Below are 18,406 nucleotides of genomic sequence, written 5' to 3' on the forward strand. Positions count from 1 at the left end.
GCAGGGAACATGACCACCATCTTTTTACCAAAAGAAGAAAATAACCTTGTAGAAGGAAATTGTGGAAGTTGTCCGAAGATGTGCGAAGATGTCAGGTGTTTCTGAAGTTGTCTCATCTCGTCATCATTAGTGACGCGCCATTGTAAACCTGACTCAGAATTACAGATTAAAATGGGGGAAATGTGTCTCTTAGGTTAAAAGATACCGGAACCCTAGAGCAGATAATTCAAGTTATTTAGCAGCAGTGACTGACCAGTACGAGGTACACAATGAGTAGTGAGATCTCAAACAGGCGTCCATTGAGGGCCTTGCTGGCCAGCACGCTGCAGCACACGCTGTTCCCACACAGGAGCAACAGACGAGCCTTATTCTCCATGTGCCATGCCTGGGGGAGGACTGGAGGCCAACAGAACCAGCACAAAACAAAACAACTGTCATTCATACACACAGCATTCATCCCAGATGACCCTTACCCTGAGGGAGATATCCCAGGCCCAGTCCCCGCCCCATGTAATTCTGGCATACAAGTGAGAAGAGACCTCATAAGGAGGAGATTCATGTAACATAATAAACAACACATGGAAAAACCTATGTGAGCAATTCATATTTTATTATAATTAAAAATTATTTTTGAATTCAAATTTTGCTCTGGCAAGTTCCAGCTGCTCTGCCATGATGAGCAGCTTCTCCTTCTCCACCAGAAGAAGCTGCTCTTGCACGCCCCTCAGCAGTTTCACTTCTTGGAGAAGCTCCTGTTGGACGGATATCATGTTCTGTGTGTGTGTGTGTGTGGCTGATGATGGTGGGAAGTTTACGGAGAGGAGCTGGGAGATGGTCAAGTCTTCAGGACTCTGTAAGAAGTGAGAGTGGAGGGATTGTAAATTAAACAGTATCAAAATGTATGGTTAGGTAGAGTAGTTAGGTGTTAAAGTTTGTTTTCATTATCAACCTATCATTGCGCTTTAGAGTAAAACAAAGCACGCAACTGTCGCGTCTATCTTTTCATGGCAACTCTACATTGTGATTTACAAGGGATATTAACTAATATTAAGTAATATTATTACTTGGTTACATTTTGCAATTGATCCGCGGTACACATGCGTGCCGAACCGTGGGGGGCGATCCGTTACACCCCTACACAGCTACCTATATTTTCCTTACCGGGTCAACGGTTACAGGCTGACTCGGCCCCGCTTCTTCTGTATCCTCTCTATCCTCTGTATCTGTACCCTGCTCCCGCTCCTCCCTGCTAGCCTCCTCTTCAACCTGTTGCTGTTGCTGCTGTGGTAAACTTGAGGGTGCAGCAGCCCCTGCAGCAAACATGCCCCTAATGTTTACACATTTGGCAGCATCTGCCTCGAGTTTCTTTTTGTTTTTCTCCCTAAGTTTTTCCCAGCCTCCCTTCCGTTTTTGTGTGCTTTTGCGCTCCATCTCTCTCAGTATCCACTATCCAGGTTAACTAAATTTATTTTGCCGGCCGGCTCGGCCCAAAACTACCGCGAAACTGAGACGGAGGTCTGGTGCTGCGTGCGAGCGTGCGTGACCCCTGACCCCCCTCTCTCTCTCTCTCTGTTGATTGGGCCAGCCCAGTGTCTGTATAGAAAATTGACCAATGGGCCGCTGTCCCCGATTTATGGGCCGTCCGATGGTAGCTTTCGATTTATGGACCGTTCGATGGTAGCTTTCGATTTATGGGCCGTTCGATGGTAGCTTTCGGCCGGGCCGGCTGGTAAAAAAGTATTTTGCCGGCCGGTTCGGCCCAAAACTACCGCGGCCCACCGGTATGCCAGATGGCCAGTCCAGCCCTGGCCGATATGAAGAAAGATAGACAGGGACATTCCAGTGAAAAACGTTCATATCAAAACTGTTCAAAGGTGAAATAATCCAAGGGAAGATCAAGATCGAGGTTCTACTTCTCCCGCTCTCTCCGACCAGCACACCCCACTCAGCCAATCAGAATCCCCCCCAAACATTCCCATCATCATAATAAGAGTCTGACAGTAAACGGAGCCAAACGGAGGCTTAGTCACGAAGCCACAAATCATAATTGCGTATAGCCATAAGTCCTGGTGTACTAGATGTAAGATGTAATGACAATCCCTCTGCTGCTGTCTGCTAGTTACACGTCACTGAGGTCTGAGTTACTAATTTAAATTACTTTACAACACAGAGTCACGACAATGTAGGCTACAGAATTGCCTGAATATAGTGGAGAAATCAATGGAGGAAGGAAGGAGGAGTGTAACAGATTCTATGATGACGCACATGCTCTACTTTTTAAAGCACTGTGGGAGGGTCCAAAGTAATTAACAACCAACTTTTTAGTTTTAGTCTTTAGACACCAAGAGGGACATCAACAATCAATAAACTCATTTAAAAACTGGTAATACTTTCTAAATTGGGTTTAATCCTAATTTCCTTCTCATTTACTGACAGATAATTGTATACTGGCTTTTTATCCTCTCATTATTATTTTTTATTAAGGACATGCTCTACTCTGACCTGCAACCCCCCTCCCCCTCTTCTCTCACAATCTTTAATCAAATAAATCAATGAATATCAAACACAGTAGACAACTTTCCATTCATTATCCAGTTGATCCTCTGGAATCTTTTCAGTGAAACATTACCTAAATAGACAAATCCCCTTGGTCATGCTATAAGACCATAGAATTGGACAGACCCAAGTATTCTAGAGTGGCAATATCCCAGGGATTGCAAGCTTTGATATTACACTTTAATGCAATCTCAGGAGCCACTGAGCGGCCTAGTTTGATTGAATAATACCAGTACATTGAGCTTTGAGGCATACATCTTCATTCATATGTATAAATCACTTAAAACAGAGCAAAGGGATTTATGTCACAAATCCCCAAAAAAGCAATAACCATGAAGGAGGAAAAGTCCAATGTAACACACATTTCCACATGCCACTGCACAGTAACTGCTACTGTAAATGGCTTGAATGGAACCTAATAGCTAAATACATAAACGAGATGGGAAGAATGTGGCTCTTGAAAATACTTTTAAATGGACCCATCATTGAGACAGTCGATCTGAAGTTCTGTACCCTTGAGACAGCGCTAGAAACCTTGTATGGAAGTAGTATTGAGCAATTAACGAGCACTTAAACTAGGAATGTTTGTTATTGAACTTCTTGTATGCATGTTACAATTACAATATAATATACACTACTCCTCTCCTCGATCTCACTCTTGAACTTAACCGGGTCCTTGCCGTTCTCGCTGCCCTCCGGGATGTTCACTATCCTCAAGTTGGATCTGCGTGACCTGTTTTCGATGTCGTCTACATGGTCCAGCAAGACTTGATTCTGGGTCTGGAGAGTTTTGATTGTAGCTTCAGCCGTGGTCAGTCGTTCAAAGTTCTCTCCGGCGATAGTCTCTGTAGCTATGAGGCGGGCTTGGAATGAGCCGACCGTGTCCCGGAGGGCATCCACAGCAGTTTCAAGAGGCTTTAAGGATACTTGGATAAGCTGAGAGACATCTTCCTTCAGTCCGGCTCTCTGCTTCGCCAGCTCGGCCACCAGCTGCGTCATGGAGATGTTGTCAGCAGCAGGTAGGCTACCTTTAGCACCGTTGCTATCCTCCTGGGCTGCAGCCATGGCTGCCAGTTTGCTTGCTATGCTAATGTTAGCTCGTGTTGCCGCGGGGGTCTGTGCGCTGGGTTTCTTAGTAGTTTTTGAGTTGCTCATTTTGACATCAAAAAGTGCCTAGGATACTCATAATGAGCTGTGACAATTTTGTAGAGGTTTGATGTTGTTTTAGTAGTGCAATTTGCAATATAATCGGGAGACCTGTTTTCGACGTCTTTGCTCTTACATCGCCAACCGGAAACGTTATCCACGGTGGTCTGCGAGGAGAAATCCAGTCAAACTTTCGGAGGTAAACATGATAATCCGGAAGAATTGACAAGCTGCTGTAACTGTATAACTTCCATACAGCGAGATGGAGGACTAGTCTCGTGTCAGGTGTCAGACGTCTCCAAAATCCAACTCACCCAGCTCCTTCTTGATGATCTTCAGCTGCTCCTGCAGGAGGTACATCCTGTCGGTCAGTTTGATCTTCTCCTCCACTGTTAGAATTGGGAAAGGGGAGCTCCTCATCTGGGGTGTGTCAGGGGTTTGGGTGCAGGGCTCTGGGGTTTGGGTGCAGGGCTCTGGGGTCTGGGTGCAGGGCTCTGGGGTTGGGTCCACGTCTACTTCTATCCCTTCATCAAACACACCCTCGCCCAGGTACAGGGTCACAGGGTTGAACTGCTCACACAGCTCTGAGTTGACTGCAGAGGGACAGGAGAGCCCGTGGCCCTGGCTCTGCAGGACACTGTGAATGTACACTTCCTCCTCCGTGTCCGTCTCACACAGGAAGACCTGCAGGAAGTCTGCCTGATAGCTGTGCAGAGCCGCCCACAGGAGGCGCTCACAGCACAGCTTCCGGAAGGAGGTGGTGGCGTTCAAACTCCAACTGCCACCCATAGGCTTGATTCCAGAGAGTGATGAGGGGACTACTTGGGCCGGGAGCACAGAGTAACAAGACTTGAACTTGAGGCTGGTCGTGTCCACAGTGGCGAGGTCCACGTAGTACACCTCCACCTGGGTCAGGCTGAGGAGGCGGTGGATGACGACCCGGTAGAACCACATGTCTCTGGGCGCCACGCAGCACACCTGGCCCTGGCGCACGTAAGGTGAGGGAAGGGAGTACCGCTCCGACACCTCTGGATAGGTGTAGCAAGACCTCATCTCCACCATCATGCTCTCCCAGGCGCGGCCCTCCTGGGTCTTGTTGAAGCGGATGTAGAAGTTGCTGGGTGACTCCACGTACTCCACCAGCGCCTGGATCACCTCCATAGGGTCCCTGGGTGTGGGGGCCCTCAGGCGCTGGCCCTGCAGGGCATCCAGAGGAACCATACCTGTCATACACCGTATCTGCACGGCAGGGAACATGACCACCATCTTTTTACCAAAAGAAGAAAATAACCTTGTAGAAGGAAATTGTGGAAGTTGTCCGAAGATGTACCGAAGATGTGCGAAGATGTCAGGTGTTTCTGAAGTTGTCTCATCTCTTTTTGCAAATCTATCATGTTATGTTATGTTGTTTATAAAAGTATCAGCTTGAATCAAAACACATTTTACGTGGTGTTTAAAGTGTTAACTTAAATAGTGTTTCATTTTATTCATCTTTATTCCAAAGGCACCAAGTGATGAGGAGGACGGCTTTGTGAACCGGAAAAGCTTTCACTCCATCAATACGCAGGTCATCTGTGATGCAACGCTCCGGGTTACAGACCTTGTTGCAAAGTGGCCAGGTAGCACCCACGACTCCTTCATACTGAACAATTCAGGCACAGGGATTGTTCAGCTCTCCCTCTAGTTAGCTGAATGGGTGAATCTTCTGCTTACTCCGGCAGTACGGGTGAAATTATGAGACTTGACACAATTCGCTTTGGTTTTCCTTCTTCCTTCATTAAACAGATTGTAAAACTGACAAAACACATCGATACATTAGTACATATAACAACCAAACAGTGAACGAACTAACAGAAAAGATTTAACAAAACACAATCATTCAGAGCTCAACTCACCAACTCCCATCTCTCTCTACAACTAACCTTCCGTTTCCCCTGTCACCCAGATCACAGTCATTAAGCCCGCCCCCATTTCTATCTAAGCCAATCACTCTCCGCATGCATACTTTTAACCAATCACAAATCAAACAAATAAAATAACCTCCAAATGAACTACCCTCCCATGGATTAGCCAAACAGGGATAAAATTCAATGAGGGGGAAATGCCTGATGGATGGTTGTTAGGTGAGTAACTAGTCATGAATTGTACTTTAGGTTACACAAAGACATACACTGTATTATCCTAACTACTGATAGGTGACAGTGGCTACGCCCTAAGGCCATGGCTGATGACCCCAATCCTCCACCCAGCAACAGAGCCAGACGAGCGCTACAGCCGTGCGCAACGCAAAACCCGGGGTGTTGTGCATCGGGATAGTAAAATCCCGATTCAGATGCATTGACCGTTCTGGTGGAGTGCTCCAATACACTCCTGAAAGGGCGTGTAAAATCATCACCTGTGAATTCATCCTCCACAACATCTGCATCATGTACCGCTTGCCACTTCCTCACATCCCAGATGACCCTGACCCTGAGGGAGATATCCCAGGCCCAGTCCCCGCCCCATGTAATTCTGGCATACAAGTGAGACAAGACCTCATAAGGAGGAGATTCATGTAACATAATAAACAACACATGAAAAACCTATGTGAGCAATTCATATTTTATTATAATGAAAAATTCTTTTTGAATTCAAATTTTGCTCTGGCAAGTTCCAGCTGCTCTGCCATGATGAGCAGCTTCTCCTTCTCCACCAGAAGAAGCTTTTTTTGGCATCCAGAGGAACCATACCTGTCATACACCGTATCTGCACGGCAGGGAACATGACCACCATCTTTTTACCAAAAGAAGAAAATAACCTTGTAGAAGGAAATTGTGGAAGTTGTCCGAAGATGTACGAAGATATCAGGTGTTTCTGAAGTCTCATCTCTTTTTGCAATTTTTTTTTTTTTTGGGACATGTTTATGAGTTGAGTTCATTAGTGTCAATACTTTGAGAGAAGGTAACAAGAGAAGAAAATCCTCAAAAGGCAGCCAACTTTACAGCGCTGTTTGACACAATACACTCAAAGCTACTCTAACATGTCCACTAGATGTCGCTGTTACAGCCTCAACTATAGACATTTCAAGTTCACGTCCCATTTTTTTTGTGTCAAGTCGCTATTGTGTCTTTTAGGTCGGATTATGTCAATACGTGAGTTAGAACATGATTACACAATGTACCTGAATAATCCAATATAAGAATCCCCAAACTTTCTTGAAAAAGGATAAGAAGTGTCAAATACAGCAATGAATATTTAATTCATTAATGCATGAACTAATCTAATTCATCCCAGAATTTTTTCTTCTTTTTTCTCATCGTGGCATAACCATAACACATTTTAAAAAACGAACATGGTCTATACATGTTTTCTGTTACACATATTGTTCACATCACTTTGAAAAACCTGAGATAACCAACCACCTTATATAGACCTACAGTGCCCGGCACCAAGACAAACACTTATCTGATTATGTGGTTGTAAAAAAAGAAGTCAAGATAATTTGTCTCTTGGACGCATTAGCTAAACACCAGGGGATAAGACTCACCTCATGGGAGAAGTTTACACACAATAACATAATCCTGTTGATCATGAGGCCTCTGGTCTCTGGTGATAGTGCTAACTCCCATGCTGAGTTACCCTAAGGTCATCAGGTCATGCATGCAAAATGGCTGAACACAAAAAACTGTGACATTACAGATTGACAAAAGAAACAACAAGATGAACTAACAATAAAAACATAAATATTCTAGCTAATTATTAATTAGCAAATTAATTAAGTATCCATAGCTCTCTCTCTTTAAAAGCCCTTAAATTAATTCATAATTATAATGCATTTATTGGGTATAGCACTTTTCTCAGTACTCAAAGAGTACTACATTCCATGGAGACCTAAGTAAAAAATAAAACAAAAGCACATTCAGTAAAAACAAAAAACAAAAACAGCAACGTTTAAAAAATATGGAATCGTTTAAGGAATCACAGTTCGGCAGGTCATCAGGTCATCGCTCGACAAACTGCAGGTTGATCTCACTCTCTGGGACCAGAAGGGTCCGGGTCATGGGTTTCACCGCACCGCCTTCCGGGTCCGGCTTCACGTCGAAGTCTGTGCTGCATGTGATATTGTATGTAAACCAACTAACTCAACACACCTTGTCACCCAGAGATGGTGTGATTCAGGCCTGTGTCTCATCAGCTTTCTTGTTCAAAGACTCTTTAAAAAGACAGATATGTCATCATATCAAAACAGTTAAATAGGAATTAAAACAACAACAATATAACAACAACAACTATGTACAGACTAGAGAACATGCATGCAAATGTGAAAAGACGCAAGTAATGGATAGCGTAATGATTGATTCATACAAAATGCATAAGAGGATCATACACACACACACATACACACACTGATCTCATCCACACTATTGTTATCAATGCAATAGGTGAAATCTAGCAGATATACTATGCTAAACCTCAACATCCATCTAGTTGACAAACTGGCATTGTCATTATGCATTAAAATCACTTCACTAACAGACTCATTGCTTTGTAAAAAAAAAAGATCAAAAATCTTCTCCTGCATGGCACTGCACAACACATTTCCCCATCCTCAGACCCTCAGTCAGTCTCTGGCAGAGCTTCACCGTTGTCTAGCATACTTTCCGCGTCTTGGTGGTGCCTTTTAGGACGATGTACGGTAAGCCCAAGGACCAATTGTCACAGGGCCAGTACTGTAGGCCTGGCAGGGAGTAGGGGATCTCATAGTTGGCATCCAGGAAGGCGATCAGGGTGCTGGCGTAGGCTACGGCTACCACGATCAGGATATGCCAGATGCCGTGAAGGTAGCAGAAGTTGACCTTCTGCCAGAAGCTGCAGCCGAAGCGGTCGCTGATCCAGCAGGAGATGGCGAGGCCCCAGAGACCCACGGAGGACCAGGCCAGACGCAGAACCCTCTGGTCAGTGTAGCTCCTCAGCTCTACGGCCAGCGAGTACAGGACGTGGAGGGCACAGCAGTTGAGGAGGTAGGCGTTGGCAGTGGGCTTGACAAAGGAGAACATGGTGGTGACAACAGTAACCCCCATGACCAGATGCGAGAACGTTGTCCTGTCCTTGACAAAGGAAGGGAAGAGTCTCCGGGGGAACCAGAGGGCATACGCCAGAGCCATCACCCACAGGATGGACAGCTCATCCAGCATCTGACCCATGAAGCTCAGGGTCATGTGGAAGTAGGCTGAGAACAGGCCCACAAAGATCATCATGATCCAAACGGCATGGATGGCCAGGTTCCTCTCTCTGGCATAGGGGTGCAGCAGGTACAGCATGATGGGAGAGATGAAGAAGAAGAAGAAGCTGCTCATCGTATTGAAGTACTCCACCACGTGTTCAGAGTGCCTATAGTTGTCTTCACACCAGTCGATCTCAGAGCTTTCATAGGAGAAGACTCCGGCCATCCTTTCTGTCGAGTAGAAGCCTGGAGCACCAGGAGAAGGAAGGGACGCAGGGAGATTCACACCTCAGCATTATTTTTCGTTGTTACGTTGCAGTCAGCATTGAGTTAGCATGAGTTATCAGCATGGAGTTAGTATTCAGCATGGGAGTTAGCACTATCACCAGAGACCAGAGGCCTCATGATCAACCATCCGGATGTGGCTTCAATGAAAGGACACTATAGACTTCAGTTGCCGGTTGCTTTCCACAGTTGAAAAGATATGCAAATATCCAGGAGTGGCTGCCTTATCATGGGCTTCTAAACCACAAGGCAACTTATGGTTGCTACGGTTACTTTTTTTGTGATCAAATATTTCTTTATTTTCTTTTAAAACAAACAAACATAATGACAAAACAAGACAACAAGCCCACATCCTGCAATCAACGCCCCCAACATAGTTTGTATGTAAGCTATAACTCTATTTATGACATCCAGAATTACAAGTTTCTGACATAATTAATATATACGGTGTAATGACTTAGAGGGGCATATATTTCGAAAGATAAAATAAGATTAGACATTTCATGACCTTTTTGTCCTCATGACTACATTAAACAATATTGTCTCTTTTTCTTCTTCATTTATTTTCAGATCTTCAGTACAAATTGCATATCAGATATCAGGTCCACAGGAGTTATCCTCTGTCACAAAGTTCTGATCCATGTTTGTGTTGAGGCTTTGAATGTTGGCTTGGTTGTGTGCATTTTCTAGCCTTTGCTTTTGCACACTGTGATGAACTCCATAGCAAAAGTAGATGAGTAACCCTATGTGAAGAAATGCAATGTCACTAAATATATTATTACAATGACATAATACTTAAATAATAGATTTAATTGTACAGTATGTTTCATGATGTTCATAGATATTTCTTGACTCCAGTCAAAATACAACCACTTGGTGTGTTGACAAGTGAGTCAGACTCCAGTCAAAATACAACCACGCCACAACACACAAATTACAATATAGCTTCTAGGTATTAGGGAGTCGGGACATACATTACAAGTCGGGACCCAAAACGTAAAAGAAAGTAAAACAAATAACCCCCACCCACCCACCCCAGGGACCAGAGGACAAGTCAGTTACAGTTGTGATAACCTACACTCAACTCAAAAGATTTTTAAGATCGACAGCTGTGGATATCCACAAATTAATATTTGCCTCTTTAGCACCATGCATACGGGCTGTAGAGAGTTCCAAATAAACAACATCCAAAAAACTTAAAACCCATTGTTTAAATGAAAGTGAATGTGGAGGCTTCCAACGTGTGGCAACCATTTTTTTTGCTGCCGTCAGACCAGCAAACAGAATGCGTTTTTTTGTTTGAGGGAGGAGTAACAGGGAAAGATCATTGAGGATCAATACAGAAGGAGAAGGGGGTATAGTCACAGAGAGCAGAGCAGAAAGTTTAGAAGCGACCATTACCCAAAACTCTGTAACCTCTGGACACTCCCAAATCATATGAATAAATGTGCCCACAACCCCCAGAGGACACAGAGTACAATTGGGGTCATTTATGATTTTTATAATACACATCTTCCGAGGAGTCATATAAGTCCTATGAATAAAATTATAATGAATTTGTTGGTGATCAGGATTCCTTGATGTTTGTAGGACATCTGACCACACTTTATCCCAGTCAAATTCTAGGTCTAGGTCCGGAATGTCCACCTTCCATACCGATCCAACTGCCAATGGGAGGTATGTTTTCTGCAAGAAGTACCCATATAATGTGGAAACTATGCCCCTCGTACTACCCACCCTGTCCAGAACAACAAGCACCGGGTGCCTGTGAAGTGGCTCCTTCCATGGGACCCCATAGGTTTTCATGGCAGCCCTTAGTTGTAAATAAAAGAAAAAGGAGGAGCGTGGTAAATTAAACTGAATTCGTAACTCTTCAATAGAGTGAAGACCTTTATCCCCAATAACATCGCCCAATGAATGAATACCCCCGTCAGCCCATTGTTGGCATCTAATCGGACGTCCCCCAATTAAGAGTGCATCATTATTAAATATTGGTGAGCAGGGGTTCCATCCAGAGGGCAGTTTACATGTTTTTGTCATTGCTCGCCAGACACTGATTAATTGAGAAATAATTAGGCCAAACCGTCGCCTACACTGAGCAGGTGGAGTGTTGGAAAACAGCACCTCCTTCAGGGTGAGAGGGAATGTCAATCCCTCTTCCAAAGCACGCCAAGAAACCTCAGCCATGGGATTAAACCAAGTTACCAGAGGACGCAGTGTGAAAGCCCAATAGTAAAGTTTAAAATTAGGTAGAGAAAGGCCTCCATCCTGTCTCTCACGCTGTAATGTGGTCAATTTAATTCTGGGTCGTTTACCTCTCCAGATGAATTTAGTAACTGCAGATTGCAATTTGTTCCAATAAAGAGCGGGGGGAGGAAGAGGCAGCATAGAACTTACAAAATTAATTCGGGGGAGCACATTCATTTTAACTATGGAAACCCTAGCCCTCAGGGAATTCGGCAGTGCCACCCATCTGTCCAAATCCTGTGTTATATTGGAAAGGAAATTCTTGAAATTGGTATTAGCTGTAGTCAGCAGTGAGGGATAGATGTCAATGCCTAAATATTTAAATTTGGTAACTATCGGAATCTGGGAGGGCACAACTGCACTCCTCATGGCCTCATTTAGCGGCAAGAGAGCAGACTTGGTCCAATTTATTCTGTATCCAGAGATGGCGCTAAAAGCATCAAAGATGGACAGAATATGGGGAATGGATTGAGGAGCATCATCTACATACAGAAGTACATCGTCTGCATATAGGGATATGTGATGCTGAGTGCCACCGATAGAAATTGGTGTGACTGTGGTCGACTGGCGGACCCTCTGAGCCAGGGGCTCCAGGGAAAGCGCAAATAGTAATGGGCTGAGCGGACATCCCTGTCTGGAGCCTTTAGCAATCGCAAACGGTGACGAAAAGTTCCTCCCAGTCATTACCATTGCAGAAGGATTAGAATAAATCGTCTTGATCATATTTAAAAACATCGTACCGAAACCCAATTTTTCAAGGACCGTCCATAAATAGGACCACTCTAAACGGTCGAATGCTTTCATAGCGTCCAGCGACAGCACCGCAGTAGGAGAATTAAATGAGGTAGCACCATCTATGATGTGTAAGAGTCTCCTCATATTGTCTGAAGCCAATCTGGTCCTGATGAAGCCTGTCTGGTCGCAGTGAACCAATTTGAGCATGTAAGTCTGTAATCGGCGTGCAAGAACCTTGGCATAAATTTTAATTTCGGAGTTTAAAAGGGAGAGCGGCCTATAGCTCCCACAGTCCAAGGGGTCTTTGTTTTTTTTCAGCAGCAGGGAGATCAACGCTATATTAACATCTCTAGCAAAGGAGCAGTGACTGACCAGTACGAGGTACACAATGAGTAGTGAGATCTCAAACAGGCGTCCATTGAGGGCCTTGCTGGCCAGCACGCTGCAGCACACGCTGTTCCCACACAGGAGCAACAGACGAGCCTTATTCTCCATGTGCCATGCCTGGGGGAGGACTGGAGGCCAACAGAACCAGCACAAAACAAAACAACTGTCATTCATACACACAGCATTCACACTTTACATTAACATTTTTGACATTTAGCAGACGCCTTTATCCAAAGCGACTTACAAGCGAAGTACATTTATCGCATGCCCGGTACACACATAAAGATAATCTGGCCGATTTTGGCCCGATTTCCCCCCTTCCGACCAAGGACAGCAAACGCCCGATTATCGGATGGCTCTAAAGATGATCCTACAAGATTATCCTGTGGTGTGAGGTGTGTTAAGAATCAATTTCTCCCGACAATCTGCTCGGAAAATGGTCGGGGCCGACGATCGTAAATATTAAACGTGTTCAATATTTACGATCAAAAGTCTTATTGTCTGTGGTCAAAACTGACAACTCCCAAGTCCGATTGTGACGTGGAATGGAATGTAGCCACTCAAGAAGCGAGCTGACTTCTTCTTTTCGTTCTTCTGCACTTTATTTTCCCTGTAGCACATGGCTGCCTCTACAGGTCAGTCAGGGTACTACTACCCTGTTCACGCGAGACTCCAGACTGTCGGAGGACAGATCTTTATGCATGTGGTTGTATATTGGAGCACACCACACACAATACGATCAAGACTGTTCAATCCATGATTTTTTATCTTCATGTGTGGGGTCCTTCTCAGATAATCAGAAAATCCTTATATGTGTACCAGGCTTAAGGTAAGTGAATCATCTATACATCAGTCATCACCGCACCATTTGCTTAGTGAAATCTATAATCCTATGGTAATGGTACATACTGTACGTGTGGACTGACCAGACATACAGTATATACAGTATACAGACAAAAGAGTGTAAAAGGTTTGTCTACCATTCCTGGGTGTGTAAAATATAATCATTAAAAGTTGCCAAGTCCTCTGGGCTACTGCAGTTACCTATGAGCTCCTCCAGGATGGCCATTATGGTGTCGGTGGTCCAATCTTTGGCTTCCAGGTCGCTGTGTAGCAGCAGGATGAGAGCCTTGGCCGACCTGGCACGCACTGGGCCACTGGGCCACCCCAGCACGCAGCTGCTCCTGCCAGCCTAGCGAACCTGGAAAGAACATTCCCTTACACTACACATACACTTTGCCTTGCAACTCTGGCCAACCAAAAAACAAGCATTTCATTTGTTATTATTAACATTAGAATTTCACCATGTAATTACTAACAAGTGATTTATATACTGTACAAAAGTGCAACCAGTATTTTTAAGGTAGAAACCGAGAAGGCCCATGTTGTCCCTCTCACCGTCTGGTAGCAGTGGTCCGTAGAGGATGAACAGCAGCCGGGCTTGGCTGACAATGGGCCAGGGTTTCAGGATGCGGGTCAGCCAGAACAGAGTGTCCTTGCCGTTCTTCCAGGGGTCCAACAGAACCTGTCTGCAGAACAGACGGATCTGTTTCTCCAACAGCTGACATGAACCTGAGGGAGAAAAAAGACATACGGATCACTCACGTCTCTCACACTCTTTCAATTAGCCTTTCTGTTTGTTTCTCTCTCTCTCTCTCTCTCTCTCTCTCTCTCTCTCTCTCTCTCTCTCTCTCTCTCTCTTATAGGGACAGACACTCACCTGGCTTTCCTGTGACCACTGACATGATTTTCTGGGGTAGATTTGTGAAGTCGCACAGGAAGTTGAAAACTCTGTGACACTCCAGCTCATCCCAGCCGGCTATCAATGTCTGTCAGTCAAACATTAACCATCTCAATACAGGATTCAGCCTTTGATATTAAATTGTCTGATGTTCTTTGTAACTAGGCTCTCACCTGTAGAAACGCTCCATAGCTGGAGAAGCCTTGGCATTGCACTGATTTAATGCACTCTTCCATCATGAAGCAAGGAACCTGAGTGGGAGGTAACAACTATGTTAGTCTAAGTAAGGTTAACTAGAAAATAACAATCTATTCAATGTTGTCAACTGTTTGGTTTGTTTAGAAATGTGAGAATGTTTGTAGAGCACACACAGCTAAACATTGCCTCATCTGTCCTCCCTCACCTCAGATTCACATTCAGATAACGTTTATTGCCACTATGCATTACACATATAGGAATTTGCTTCGTCACCACAGCAAGTGCGTTTATACTTTTTTCACATGTCAAAAAACAGGACAACACAACAACAACAACAACACAGGACAGACAACAGTGCATTGGATAGTGCGGTATAAAGTGCAGTGCAGAGTTTTTACAGTGAGTCCAGTGCATATTCAGTCCTGGGCAGACTTGGGGGCGGGGGGGAGGGGGAAGCCAGAGTCATTTATCAGCCTGGCGGCTGAGGGGTAGAAACTGAGCCTGTGGCGGGCCTTCAGTGCCTTAGGCAGCCGCAACCTTCTTCCAGAGGGAAGCAGGGTGAGGAGGCCGTGGCCGGGGTGGAAGGGGTCTGCCATGATCTTCCTTGCCCTCCTCAGAGCCCTGGTGTCATGCAGGGAGTTGAGGGAGGGCAAGGGACAGCCGATCACCCTCTCTGCTGAACGTAGCACCCGCTGCAACTTGGCCTTGTCCTTGGTCGTTGCAGCAGGGAACCAGGTGATGATGGAGTGGGTGAGGATGGACTCTATGCAGCTGTCTTACCTGTGAATAGCTAGATATGAACGTTAGCCTATCCTTTGTTGGCAGCAAGAGGGTACATCTCTTGAACAATAAACCTGAAATAATGAGCAAAAACAACAAGAATGTAACATAGTGACTATATTTGCCAACCAGGACCACTTGCTTTCCTCATCGGACCCCCTATGAAAGGAGATAGAAATAATACTTTGGTACTACCTGATAAAGAATTACAGCAGAAATAATGTGGCTCTGAATATGAGTTTATTATAAACATGTGTGTTCTTGGCCAACCAACTAAGTAAAATAAAGGTAAATTAATCAAATAAAGCTGTTGAGGAGCCTCTCACCCAGCAATGTGTAGTGTTCTAGTGAGGACACCTCGGTGGAGTGATCCCACCCCTGTACGATGATCCTCTTCCTCCAGGTCTGAGTGGAGACATAGCCCATGATGGAGCCACTGATGGCCTTGGACACCATGCTCAACACACTGATCTGCAACACTTTACCACAACAAACAATGAGGCAGGGAGAAACATCTCATTAATTCAGATGCACGTCATTGGAGCTATACATATGTAAGACCATTTAATAATAATAATAATAATTCATTAGATTTATATAGCGCTTTTCCGAGGCTCAAAGACGCTGACAATATGGGAAAAACGGAAAACACAGAAACAACAAGCAACAGATAACATGAGCACATAGAACACAGAGTTAACGAACGGGGAAGGGGAGGTTGTATGCATGTCCATGGGGGGAGGGGGGTGGCAGGGTTAGGGGAGATGGTTAGGGATAGGGGAGGTTGTATGCATGTCCGGGGGGGGGGGGCGGGGGTGGCAGGGATGGGGGAGATGGCTAGGGGTAGGGGAGGCTGTAGGCGTGGGAGAACAGGTAGGTTTTGAGGTGGGATTTAAAAGTGAGGAGTGAGGGTGAGTCTCTGAGTGGTTGAGGGAGAGAGTTCCAGAGGCGGGGTGCGGCTCGTGAAAAGGCACGGTGACCGAAGCCTTTGAGTTTTGAGGGTGGGACAGTGAGGGGAACAATGGATGAGGATCGGAGGGTACGGGTAGGGCGGTGGGGGAGAAGGAGGTCAGTCAGGTAAGGGGGGGCCAGGCTATGGAGGGCTTTGTATGTGAGGATGAGGACTTTGAATTGTATACGTTCTTTGATGGGGAGCCAGTGGAGAGAGTGGAGGACAGGAGTGATGTGGTCACGGGAGCGGGTGTTTGAGAGGAGGCGTGCAGCAGAGTTTTGGACCATCTGGAGTCTATGGAGGGAGCGGGAGGTGATGCCGGTGAGTAGGGAGTTGCAGTAGTCGAGGCGGGAGGAGATGAAGGCGTGGATGAGGGATTCAGCAGCGGGGGGGGAGAGGCAGTGTCTGATTTTTGCAATGTTTCGGAGGTGGAAGTAGGATGTCTTGACAATGGAACTGACGTGGGGATCGAATGAGAGGGTGGGGTCCAGAATGAAGCCGAGGTTGCGAGCCAGGGGGGAGGGGGTGATGGTAGTGTCGTCAATGGTGAGTGTGATGGGTCCGGTTTTATTGAGGGTGGATTTGGTGCTGATGAGGATGACTTCGGTCTTTTCACTGTTCAGTTTGAGGAAGTTGTGTGTGAGCCAGGTTTTTATTGCGGAGATGCAGGTTTCGATGTGAGTGAGGGGTGGGTTCTGGGTGGAGTTTGTGGTGATGTAAATCTGTGTGTCATCAGCGTAGCAGTGGAAGTCCAGGTTGAATTGGCGGATGATGTGACCGAGAGGGAGTGTGTAGCAGAGGAAGAGCAGGGGGCCGAGGACTGAGCCTTGTGGGACCCCCTGTGTGACAGAGGAGGAGGAGGAGGTGTGACCGGAGAGGGAGATGAACTGGTGTCTGTTGGTGAGGTAGGAGGTGAGCCAGTCCAGGGCGGTGCCCTCAACACCCAGTTGGCGCAGCCTTTGAAGGAGGATGGAGTGGGACACTGTGTCGAAGGCTGCCCATGGTACCCTGCCCATGGTACCCTGCCCATGGTAATGGCTTCAATCAGAATAGTTCAGCCTCATAGATATGTCTCATCTAAATAATCATAATTCACCCATCCTGAAAAATGTCCAAAGCAAACAGAACCCACCAGAGAGTCTGTCCAGGATCATGTCAAAGACCTCGGGGGCCAGCCACTCAAAGAAACAGTCGCTGGCCCGAACCTGACGACACTGACTGCGCGTCGTGATGGTCCTGACGGGATACGGGTGATCACGGGTCACCGTGAATTTACTTGTCACTTTCGCCATAATAACTGGAATACTGTCAAGCCTTTATTGTCCCACAGATAATCTAGAAGCGAAAGGAAATAGCTAGTTAGTTAAACTTGGTGGTTAGCCACAAACTGAAAAGTTGCTGGCTAGGATAGCTGCATGAACTTACCCAGCTGAGGAGAATGGCACTTCAAGGTCAATAAACCTTTGAAATTGTTGCCTTACTGAGCTTTAAATGCTCCTTCACAAGCTGTTATGTGTTCAGGTATATATTGACACCACTGACATGAGACAATATAATATATAAACTATAATATATCTAAACTAAAGTCACCGACAGTTTTACCTGAGCCAGCGAGCTGCTATTGAGCTTGTGTGCTGCACAGTTCCTGCTCCCTCGCGAGGACACTCGCTGAACAACAAGGGGTGCGTTCGTAACTACGCTCTGGAAATCTGATCAGCACTCATGGAATGCCTGTTGTCCAATCAAATTACTTGGTCCCTTTATGACGTTGAACCCAGTGTGCGTTCCGGCGCTCTCAGAGCAAATTTACGAACGCACCCAAGGAGCGCTACCGCGAAATACGATCAGCTCGCGCCGTCATCTCGAATGAATGAATGGTCTTTATTGTCATTAATATAGTACAGGTACCATACAACGAAATTTGGGAGGGGGGGGCTCCCCTGGTGCTAGGAAAAAAAAACTAAAAACAAGAAGGGAAAGGAGCTGGTTTACATAAATAAAGGCTATGTACACTATCCACTATACTAACACTTGTAAAGCCAAAATTACAGCTTTTAGCCAATGGAGGTTTAAAATGGAGGAATTTGAATTCGCTCCCCGCTCCGGCCGGTGCGAAATGCATTCTGGGAGGCAGTATGCATACTGCAGTGTAAACGGTCGGCTGGTTTTGGCATAC

At 45.6% G+C, this 18,406-nt stretch overlaps 2 protein-coding genes across 2 annotated transcripts; both read right to left on the bottom strand.

The window, feature by feature from the left end:
* Window positions 1-8,330: 8,330 nt before the first annotated feature.
* LOC308166991 (alkaline ceramidase 1-like) lies at window positions 8,331-9,146 on the bottom strand (the record flags this gene model as incomplete). Its single annotated transcript, XM_080541330.1, has 1 exon — window positions 8,331-9,146. Exon 1 carries the CDS (start codon window positions 9,129-9,131, stop codon window positions 8,331-8,333), a length of 801 nt encoding a protein of 266 aa, XP_080397456.1. The 5' UTR covers window positions 9,132-9,146.
* Window positions 9,147-11,919: 2,773 nt separating this feature from the next.
* On the bottom strand, window positions 11,920-17,522 carry LOC308166611 (F-box only protein 47-like; the record flags this gene model as incomplete). Its single annotated transcript, XM_080540940.1, has 9 exons — window positions 11,920-11,940; window positions 12,545-12,687; window positions 13,604-13,751; window positions 13,899-14,131; window positions 14,280-14,388; window positions 14,474-14,551; window positions 15,279-15,352; window positions 15,605-15,757; window positions 17,363-17,522. The coding sequence occupies 9 exons, from the start codon at window positions 17,520-17,522 to the stop codon at window positions 11,920-11,922; spliced, it is 1,119 nt and encodes a 372-aa protein (XP_080397066.1).
* Window positions 17,523-18,406: the final 884 nt, after the last annotated feature.

This window comes from Nansenia antarctica (genome assembly GCF_963989245.1).
Source record: "Nansenia antarctica genome assembly, chromosome: 10".
In the NCBI taxonomy this organism is placed as follows: Eukaryota; Metazoa; Chordata; class Actinopteri; order Argentiniformes; family Microstomatidae; genus Nansenia; species Nansenia antarctica.